Consider the following 10,765-nt stretch of genomic DNA (forward strand, 5'->3'; position numbering starts at 1 on the left):
TTTGTAGATCTAATGTATATTTCTTTGTGTATAAATGATCTTTTAATATTCAATTATTTTATACAAAAACCCTTTATGTGTAATTTCAATCTTATTTTTTGTGTACATTTTAGTGATAGGATGGATAGCTTTTGTCAAATAATCAAGACTCTAAATGCAAATGGGAAAGCAGAGTGGGAGGGCTGTACACTGTCTAAGACCCTTGATTTAAATAATAATGACTCGAAAGATCCCTCTGTTGCATCAAACCTTCTGCAACTTATTTCCCAACTCAGTGATGAACCTCTTCCAGAAATTATGACCTACTTCTATGCTGAAACAATCGACCACGGCAATCTATCAAACGGTTTTGCTGACGTTGGCATTGATTCACTGCAGGAAGACAGTGCTGTGCCACCACCAGAGGGCAGTAACACAAGTATTAACTCAAACTGTGCCATCAGTATTTCAGACCAAAACTTAGTTTCTTTTTCTATCGCACAAAGTTTTTTATCCCACTTATCGTATCTCCTTGCCAACGGTAACCACACGCTAACCAAGTTTTTGCCATTGCTAGTTCTTTGTGATGGTCACGTCAATGAACAACGCATCTACTTTTTGCTGATGCGAGTTGTGACAGACAACAGTGGACAACTTCAAGTAGTCACTGAAACTGTTTCTTGCCATGGGCCATATTCGGCCCTTAAGTGGGACAGGAGCCCAGAAAAACCTATGCCACCCATTATATCTGTGGACAGTAATTCCAAACAGCTGCCCAATGGCCAGAGTTGCTTTGTTAACTTAGTTGCTGAATATAATCTTTTCGGATCAAGTTCGTCGCTTGCCAAGGATGTACCTCCCAATGCTTCTCAAACAACAATTCATGTGAAGTGTTCAGAGGTTATTATTAATCCCAAAATGTAACAGATAAAGTTTTTGAAAATTAAACATTTAAATTTTTAAACATTTAAGTTAACAAACTATGTGAAATAATGTGTTTTAGTAGAAATAAATACACAGTGCAACTAGGGCTTTGTGGAAGTTTCATATAGGTGGCTTTATAGATGCTGCTTTTTTGTAGATGATTTTTATGAGTTATTGGTTGTAGGTAAGTGAAGTCTTGTCTCTTAATCCATCCTCCATCACCAACATCGAAGTCATGGTTAAACCGGTCCCTGGAAAGGTTGGTAGCCCAGCCTTCAACTTCTACAAGAACCTGGCAATAATCGAAGGTTTGAATATGTTTTAATGTCTGTTGTGTTTTTCACTGTTGTCATTGCAACAAGTTCAATAATATGATTCCTTGATTCAATGAGACACTTGTGCAATGGAAAACTTGCATTAGAGACATTTGAGATAACAAATAATTTTTGTTCCCATTATTTCTAAATGGTTAAATATCTAAAGTGCCATCAAGTGGAACTCAAATTGCATTATCTTAAAATAGTACATAGTGATTATCCTACCGGGATATTAAAAATTGTCCAAATATAAAACACGCTTGTGGAGTTGTTACATTTTGTGCAGGGCTCTTGAGTGCATTTGGGCAAGACAGAGTCGTGAACTGGATTGAAACAGACCAAACAAAATCTGAGGTACAAAAACCTTTGTGTGTATGTTTGTAAACTCAAATGTAGAATTTGTACTGATCCCACAGGTAGATCATCCCAGAACCAATTAATACAATAATCCAAACGTGTGCTTTAAACCAGCATAACCAACAATTTGCATGTATTGTTTTATTCTGGCTTTTATTTTTCTATTTGATCACTGCAACTATCTTGTCCCTCATAATACAAGATTTATGTTTACAATAAGGACGTTATGTCGAAGTTGAAGGAAGTAGTGGATTGTTTCAACGAGTCAAAAATGATATCTTCTCCCCTCCACGACGATATTAAACCAGACAGTGAAGGTAATTGTTTTTGTTGGTTGAAATTTATTACTTTTGAAGTCACAATTGTGCAACTTTTAATGATAATATTTAAAAAAACTTCCCTTGTGATTAATCAACATTTTAGCTCTCTTTTGTGTTTGGCAGATATTTAACAGAAACAGTAATTTTAATAAAACAATTCTGTGCAAAAAAGTTGTCATGCAACCCCCAGACCTACATAATGTTATTAAGTAAAACAAGGAGTTATTTGCAGATGATGACAACTATACCTACACCCCAAGAAACGAACTTGATTTCACAGAACAAGTGTGGGAAGTTTTGAAGGTTTGTGGTTGAAAAGAATATATTTGCAAAAATCTTTCTGACAATTATTTTCACTGATCACAGCATGTTGGAAACCAACACGACTTGATACATGGACTTGATTTTATCGTGAAACAGCTCAAAGCCGGTCTGGGAATAAGATTTTGGCTTCACGAAGACAACAACACTTACCTTGCAAATTTAATTCGAAAATCTTATGAGGTAAAAATAACGGCATTTGTTTTGTATTTTTATTTGTAGTAAATAGCACATAATTAGAGCATGAATGTATCATAAGGTTTGTGTGACAAAAAAAAACATAAAATAATATTGGCCGATAACAAAATGACGTTACCACCCACCTATATCTGTGACGTCAGTCAGGTCAGCTCCTTATAATGATGGAGCTACACCGACTGCATCATTCAAACTGATGATGGCATAAGTTTTTGTCGAAGCGTTTTTTAAACATGACAATGTTACTAGCAATATGGGCCAGTCTTTTTATACTCAGAATATTGTAATTGCTTAGGACAAAATCTCAGCACCTGCAATGCAAGGGGATCTCCCTATCCAGATACTGACAGAAATTGGAATGGACAAGTTACAAAGAGACTACACTGAGTTTTTCTTTCAAAACTCGATTTCTGCAGGAGGAAAGTTGGATCAAATCAAGTCGTGGCAGAACTCTGATCAAAACACGTCGAAGAACCTGTTGAAAAAGTTTGGCGGGTTGCAGAAATTACACCATATAACAGAACTCGCTGTGCACTGTCGAGATTTCATGAAATTGTCGCCGGGAAAAGTATTAAAAATTGTGAGGTGAGATTTTACCGGAAGAAATAGCAAACACATTTACTTTTATCTTGTAGTAAAAGGTTATGTTGGTTTGTTGGACACAAACTTTCAACAAAAACTTTTTTGATACTTACTGGCTAGTTTTATTAATGAGTTTTGCCAAGATAGGATTGAAAAAGTTGCATTATTGAAAAGCAAAATAATTGTTATTTTATGCCTTGTACAGGTCTGCTGCACAAGATTATCTGGATTTCGAATTTGATTGTGGAAAGTGTTTCACTTTCAATGTTTTGTATGCGGAGGTGAAAACGTTCCTTGACATTGAACATCCGAGTGTTTGGAAAGTCAAAATCAAATCTTCCCCAGAACAGCCTGTTTGGGTATGAATACACTTGAAGATGCAAAATATCCTGGTCATATTGTATGGTTGTTAATTAACACACTCGTGTGCTACATGCCTTTCTTCATTCAAAAAAGTGTAAATAGTATTTATTCTGTGTTTCTCTTTTAAAGAAATAAGCGCCGACGCCTTGTGACAATAACTAAAATTTTTCAGATGGTAAGCAGTTTGTGTTGGAGTCGGGAATTCCCCTTTGACAAACTCCTTTCCGTTGCTACACTGGACGAATTTTCTCTTGACCAAGTTTCGCTCGACGACACAAAAGATGAACAAAGCTCTTTTTATTATGTCACACAGAAAGTTCGAAGTTCCCATGTGTAATTCTTCTAGTTTTCTACAAAATACACAAACTTGCTGAAAGAGTGGAGTTGGGTGTAAATAATGTTTGCTACGAACATAAACAAATAACTTTATGCAGGGCTTTAAGGGAAAAAACGTTCTTGCGGAAAAAACATAAACCATATTGTTTTCCTGCAATTTCTGAAATGAGTGAATATATGTGATGAATAAACCTGTTCAGTTTTTGACAATGTACGGCCGACAATAAGCTTGTGTACGGCTGCATGAATTGGCATCAACGGCCACGTGAGGCCATGCGGCCGCAGGTTCTCAGTAATGGAAAATTGGCTTGTTAGTTTTGCATTAAACAGGAGCACAGCAACCTGTGAACAAGTGCAACAAACGAATATTGATTGTTTATTTGAACAACAAACAGAGGACAACTGTTTCGACCTAATAGGTCTTTCGTTGTAACAAAAGTGTTGCTGGGACAGAAGAGTGCTTTTGTGGCCAAAACATTTATGACTTTTATATATTTTAAGTCTTTTGAAGTTTTATGATTTTACAAACTTCTGCAAGACTGGTCTTGGTTTAGTGGTTTATTTATCGCGTCAATTAGTACTTATATTGAAGCAATGTCGTCCATTCCCGGCAAAAGATAAGTAATTAAATTTTGTGGCTGGCAAAGACCGCCGAGAAAAACTGACAAAACCAAGATTGTGATGGAACACAGTTATCCTGTCACAGCACCACTTTTTGTCTGGCAGTAGCCTAACATATACGGGTTACGTTCCACCATAAAATATGTCCGAATAATCGGTTTTGGCTATAACTTAGTTAAACGATGCTGTACTTCACTAGTTGTGGCTAAAGATCACTATTACTATATAAAATCCGCCACAATTCACCACCAATGTATTTTTCGCAATAGTTTGTAACTACAAATGTTAGAATCATAAGGTGGGGTTAAAGTTATGACATCAATCCTAAAATGACGTTGTATAATTTTATTGAGCGAAGAAAAACACACAATCGCCATATTATCGAAGTACAGAGTAATGTCGTGGCTGCTGTACCTTTAGGTTTGCGAATAATCAGACAAATAATAAGCCTTTGGTTTGTGACGTCACAGTGACATATTTTGGTATGATGTCACAGCTTGCCCTGACCTTTGTGGTAACATAATTTGGGGGTTCTCCTATGTTTGAAACTATTCGATATCGACTATATAAGGCGCTCTTCCTATGCAAAAAAGGCATTTTTTACGCGAACGCCTTGTATGACGTCAATACGCTATTGCAAAAAATGTTCACGAATATTAATCGTTGCCATAGTGCAGTTTTCCACATTTTTTAGTTCACGTAGAACCTAAAAACTTTGAAAGTATATTTGTTGTAGATGTACCTTGAGTTTTACGCAAAGTTACCATGACCGTATCACATGGAATTTAAGTCATGGGGGCACGATTATGAGGTTATGTTTACACAAAAACAGGTTTACATCAGGATGTGCAATGCATCATGCAACTTTATAATCATAGCAACATTATTGGGCATTGTCGTTCTTGTGCAATGCTGTAAGAAAGCATGACGTCACGACATGCGAGGTTGGAATGGACTGGTGTTACACATGTCTGAATATTGGCCTAAATGAGGTCCAAACTTTTTACCCTTTAAATGTGCATTCCTATACTTTTAAATATTTCTGTTAGGACTCAAAATAAGGGGTTAATTCAGTTTCAAAATGCCGAAAAGGGCGAAGAGGCAACCCGCTTGTAAACAATTTCAACGATATTAGTATTTAAGGGAATTTTCGAAACATTTTGTTACTGATTGTTTTTTATATTTCTTGCAGTGAGCAAAAAATAAATAAATTTTGTGATGTAAGGAGGTGACCTGTTTTTATTCATTTGCACAATCTTCAGTGATACGTTAATGTGTAACTACCAGATCCTAAAATGACGAATCATTTGTTTTGTCATTGTGGCACACCACTAAGTATCGCTATATACCTTATGCTGACATAAAGCTTTTACACGACTGCGAATTAAGTAAAGCTTAATAAGTAGCCTATAAAAAGCAGTAACAAGAATTTTAAACAATTGCCTACAACTTGACTGAGTTTATAAATATTGGTAGTCAGGGTGGTTCATCCAGCAGTGCGCTCACTAAATAAAATAATTTTGAAGTTTAGGATGTGAAGTAGACAATGAAATGCTATTATTGTGTGGTGGTGTGTGTGATGCTAGCTACAGTATAGCTCAGAGGTTTTGCGTAGTATTTTGTAGTCACAATAAACTGGTATATTTTAAGTGATAATAACTGTAGACTGTACTCATGGCCCTTGATAATATTACGGGCGGAAGAACTACAACCAAACGCATCCGGCCGAAAATACAGATTGGTGACAAACGACCTATTGCGTGTATTTTACGCATTTCTGTATTTCGTTTGTCTTTGTTTCGTAACAAGCGCGTTTTCACTGCTAGACCAAGGCTATTGTCAGTTAGTGAATATTTTTAGCTGTAGCAACAGCAGCACTTGCCTGTTTAGCCCGTCGACGCAAGCGTTAAGATGAAAATGTTGCCTTACAATATACAGTTACGGAGTACGGTAAATTTTATGCTCTATTCATGGTTCCGACATCGCGTCATCAATAGGTCTGAAGTATGCTGCAGATAAAGATGACTGAAAATGCATTGGCTTAGATAGGAGTTATTTACTAAAACGCGTGTAGCGCAGCCCTAAATCCTTTCGTGGGAAAATTTTCGGCAACTTGCGTGCCTGACAGCAAACTGGCTGTGTGTTTACCACGGGAAATCGCATGGAAACTGACAGCAGACGGACATTGAACTTTATCTGTTATGTTTTTTGTTAGTGTGTGCAACTAAGTTAGAAAAAAATCCTTTGCAGAACTTTCTAATGTGATTTAGATAAAGTAGAATAACTTTTTTTTTTTTTAAAGTTTTTAGTTTATTTTAGAATAGTTTGTTTCATATGCTGCAATTTTTTTCTTTTATGTAACAGTAAACGCACACATCAATGCAATGCGTTAGTTGCGGTTAATTCCAGACGATTTCCTCCGCCTTAACTTGAATTTTATTTATTGGTGCTTGGAAGTTAGATTCTTTGACAATTTCAGTTTTGCCGAAAAAAAATGTAGGTATAGGATTGGATTTTTCTTCAACGTTTTACAGTTGCACCTGTGTTAGAGTAAGGATACAATTACAAATACACCGCACAAGAAAATTTTTTGAATAGGTTACAACTCAAATCTTCAAACATTCCGGCTATTTTCCACTAGTAAATATTTATTCCCTTTTGCATAACTTGCTTATCTTTTTGAAGGCTTTCTTCTGTTTTTTTGTTGTGTTAGAGCAACGGTATGAGAACGATAAAGAAAAAAGTGTTGTATTTGTTGATTGTAGTGGTGGTTGTACTTTTACTTGGTTTTGGCAAGAGTTTGGACAATACTTTGTTGTCTTCCACAACGTTTAATACAGATACTAACAACGACGATAAGTTGTCTTCTCCATTAGAAACTTCTGAAGACGAACCCGCATACATGGGTTTTGACAACGAAACAAACGAAAGAATGTGGAAAGACCACGAGAAAGCGAAAACATATTTCGGTACAAAAGATTGGCGAAGATTTTACCCAGAAGTTGCCAAATACCTGGATTTGATCGAACAAGGTGTAACAAGTTGGCCTGTGCCTCTGATGAACACAACATCCGCCAAATTCACCACTGTGCAAGTTCAACAAGCAACTAATGGAATGTTTAAAATCGGGGATATAATGCATGCTGTTATTCAAAGCAAGAATGGACACAGTGTAGACAAAGTGCACGGAGGAGATTACTTCTACGTAAGGTAAAAACGTTTTGCAATAATTTAAACGCCTGTAGTTGCTTTTTATTGGACTATTCAAAATAAGGAAAATTATTTCAGATTTCTTTCAAACTGTTCAACACAAAAGCAACTTTGCGTAAAATCCACAAGGAATTTTGAAGTGTGACTTCAAGAAAATCCAATGTTTGTTTGTACAGCTCCTAGGAGGGGCCCATAAAACCGTCAGCCTCGAAAAACTAGCACCCCAGTACAGTTGTAGGATTTGTGTTTACTCGGTGGTAACACAAAACCTAACCATGACTAACATAAAGACTCCAATGCTGTGCAAATTAGTAATTACTGGGTTGTATTAAAATTAGTAAAACATTCGAATACTCACTATAAAAGATGTAATTTGAATGAGACAGTTCAAGTAAATCCAATTGTGCGTATTGATACAGTATAAAATTCCAAAGTTACATGTCGAAAACGGTCTGGCTTTACAGCCCAAGAGGTCAATTATGTAGACTCATTTTCAGGCGTGTTGACCAGGTCAAAAATGAATCTTAAAGCTTTAATCAGCGGAAAATTCCGGTCTTGCGAAACTGACCGAGATTAATTTCTCTCAAGTGCGAGAGCGGGCTTATCAGATTAATAACGCACGAGTATCGTGACGAGGCGAATTAAAGAGTGCGTGAATAAATGAATGTTGGTAAACAATTAAAAGCGATAAAATACTGACTACACTCCAAATTATACCAAAATTTGCCGGACGTGCTATGTCCTAAACAGTCATTGGATGGTTCTAAAGCACTCGTTTACACCAGAAAATATGACTTAGCGATTTATCCGAAGGCGACATGTTTTGCAGATTGGTGGGAGTCGACAAAGAAGGAAAATTTAGCGGCAACGCTATTTCTCCAGAGGTCGTCGATTGTGGTGACGGAATATACAACATCACAGCTCCGTTGTTATGGGCTGGGAATGCTCGATTGCTAGTGGGACTTGTTCATCCAAGCGAAGCAGTGGCAATGTTAGTTAATAAAACGACTGGTTATGTTGGACCCGGAATCACGTTCTTTGGGACTTACACGAATGGAGAAAAGCGAGAGTGTAATGTTGGACTCAGAACCATGTATGAGAGTTTTACTACCTGTAAAGTTTTACTACCTGTAAAGTTTTACTACCTGTAAAGTTTTACTACCTGTAAAGTTTTACTACCTTGGTTAAATGGTTTAGACTCCCTAAAAACACATTTTGTCAGTGATATATCAATGCTGTTGTATGGTGATGTGTTTAGTTTGACGTGGGTTGGGTTTAGATTTTTGTTTCAGCAAAATCCACTGAAATCTGAAATCTGTACAATATTCGTTAAAAAATTTGTCATGTTCCACTTATGTGACATAAACAGTGAAGAGCTGTTTAAATGTAACACACGAATAAGCTTATTTGTACCACATATGTGCGCAATATATTTCTAAGTTAACAGATAGCATACTGGTGACATGATGTAATGTGCAGGGGTGCTGGGTTCATATTAAAATGGTTCATCAACCCGCTTTAGTCCGTGGACATTTGGTAAACTCTATATGTTCTCCCACCAAATTGTTGTCTACCGACTCTAGACTCGTCCATTAGGCAAGGCAGAGAAGTATTTTGTTTGAGGAAATCCTGTTGTTCCTCATTACAGTTTAGAACCCTCCTTAATCCAATGTCAATAACATTTTACTCTCTGCAGAGACCCTCTAAAGCCACCTTGCAATTTCTCCCATCCGGAAAAGGGGGTCACGTGGTACTGTTACCCACCAACCAGCGGGGGATGCCCCTCACTCAAGTGGCTGGCGATCAAGGAGTTTCCTTCTCAGGGCATAAAACTCGGAAAACAACCTTTGTTCACGGCTGGAATAAATTGGCAATCCGGCATAGAAGGCTCGGGTGCCACGTTCCCAGTGGCAGAGACGAATTTTACAAACCAGATGTTGGAAAACCTCCCAAAGTGCAACGTTTTATCGGGTGTCAACGAACTTGCTCACGATAAACGTTTGGGAAAAGTGCCCGGACTTTATATGGACAACCGCTGGAGGTCGCTGCAGTGCAAAAACGAGGACGGTGAAGATTTGAAACGGGCGGCAAGTTGCTTCAGAGATAAAGTCCTGTATTTCATTGGTGCTGTTAGCATTTTGTAAAATCTCGTGTGTCAATTAATAATTCCGTTTTTTTGCAGGTGACTCAACGCTACGCCAATGGTACCTTGTCCTTTCGAAGGTGCTTCCCCTCAAGGAAAATGACAGCGGAGACGAAACTGTGTGGCAACGGCCCCGGTTTGGCAATAACGCGGCTCTTAACATAACAGTGAACTACATAGGCCATGGTTCGCCTTTACACGGCTTGGGACCTCCGGCCAGTCGCCCCTATGTAGTCGATACGTTGGATGGAATTAAGCACGGCAGCGGTGAAGGTGTTTATATCGTGATCAATCTCGCCTTGCACTTCTACCTGGTCGACACAGAAGTTTACATCAAACGAATCAAAGCGATCCGTCGGTCGGTCGAGAAGCTTCTGGAGAGATCACCTGACGTCACAGTGCTCGTTCGCGGTTGTCTACGTCATAAAATCTCGAAAATTCCAGTCCCGAGCGAGTGGTTCAGCTTCCGCCTGTGTAAAATATTGCGCGCCACATTCGAGCAAGTGCCAGGGGTGGGGTTTGTGGACACTTGGTCGATGACTTCGGCAAAGTTACTGGAGGACACGCACCCCGACGACCGCACGGTGGCGCAACACGTTGCTTTGTTTACGTCATACGTCTGTCCGGTGAAATAGTTAAAATTGTTTGCTTGCAATTCGCGAAGTTTGTATATTTTCCTTACTTACTAGTTCAAAGCATTTTCCGCGTCACGTTTGCTGCCAAATGGTTTTGCATAAGTTTTAGACATACGTAATATTGGTATATTGCTCTTTTTTCTAGCAGGGTTGTGGAGTCTCGTTAAAATTACCCGACTATTTTGTTCGACACCCACTCCTTTTGTATTAGGATAACTTAAGTAAAATGGTCACAGTTATGGCGTCACTAATATTCCGACCCGACGTCACCACCGTGGGTCACTGACTTTATATGGACGGCCGCTGGAGGTCGCTGCCATGCTTCGTAGACAAAATTTTGTGTTTTATTGGTGCCAGAATAATTGTAGTTTATTTAGAGTTTATGTTCATGCAAGTTTGAAATGCTTTGTTGTCTTCTGTGCAAAACCAATTTTGGCAATTTTTTTTTTATTCTATGCG

The 10,765-nt window shown here is 38.0% G+C and overlaps 2 protein-coding genes across 2 annotated transcripts; both read left to right on the forward strand.

Moving 5' to 3' along the window:
• Window positions 1–75: 75 nt before the first annotated feature.
• On the forward strand, window positions 76–3,737 carry LOC145888818 (protein zwilch homolog). The gene is made up of 9 exons (XM_082979718.1): window positions 76–879; window positions 1,088–1,211; window positions 1,507–1,574; window positions 1,798–1,894; window positions 2,130–2,200; window positions 2,264–2,401; window positions 2,712–3,001; window positions 3,204–3,357; window positions 3,534–3,737. Exons 1-9 carry the CDS (start codon window positions 76–78, stop codon window positions 3,696–3,698), a joined length of 1,911 nt encoding a protein of 636 aa, XP_082835844.1. The 3' UTR covers window positions 3,699–3,737.
• Window positions 3,738–7,220: 3,483 nt separating this feature from the next.
• LOC145888920 (NXPE family member 3-like) lies at window positions 7,221–10,306 on the forward strand. Its single transcript, XM_082979822.1, has 4 exons — window positions 7,221–7,528; window positions 8,358–8,621; window positions 9,225–9,652; window positions 9,711–10,306. Exons 1-4 carry the CDS (start codon window positions 7,221–7,223, stop codon window positions 10,304–10,306), a joined length of 1,596 nt encoding a protein of 531 aa, XP_082835948.1.
• Window positions 10,307–10,765: the final 459 nt, after the last annotated feature.

The sequence above is a fragment of the Ascidia mentula genome, chromosome 1 (assembly GCF_947561715.1).
Source record: "Ascidia mentula chromosome 1, kaAscMent1.1, whole genome shotgun sequence".
Classification (NCBI taxonomy): domain Eukaryota; kingdom Metazoa; phylum Chordata; class Ascidiacea; order Phlebobranchia; family Ascidiidae; genus Ascidia; species Ascidia mentula.

What these genes read in the sequence shown, in the direction of transcription:
- LOC145888818 (XM_082979718.1), top strand. Translation starts at nt 76, where the DNA reads ATGTGTAATTTCAATCTTATTTTTTGTGTACATTTTAGTGATAGGATG. An exon ending in GAACCTGGCAATAATCGAAG is followed by an intron (nt 1,212 to 1,506) that starts GTTTGAATATGT and finishes CATTTTGTGCAG; the next exon opens with GGCTCTTGAGTGCATTTGGG. An exon ending in TAATTCGAAAATCTTATGAG is followed by an intron (nt 2,402 to 2,711) that starts GTAAAAATAACG and finishes GTAATTGCTTAG; the next exon opens with GACAAAATCTCAGCACCTGC.
- LOC145888920 (XM_082979822.1), top strand. Translation starts at nt 7,221, where the DNA reads ATGGGTTTTGACAACGAAACAAACGAAAGAATGTGGAAAGACCACGAG. An exon ending in GGAGATTACTTCTACGTAAG is followed by an intron (nt 7,529 to 8,357) that starts GTAAAAACGTTT and finishes CATGTTTTGCAG; the next exon opens with ATTGGTGGGAGTCGACAAAG. An exon ending in TAAAGTCCTGTATTTCATTG is followed by an intron (nt 9,653 to 9,710) that starts GTGCTGTTAGCA and finishes GTTTTTTTGCAG; the next exon opens with GTGACTCAACGCTACGCCAA.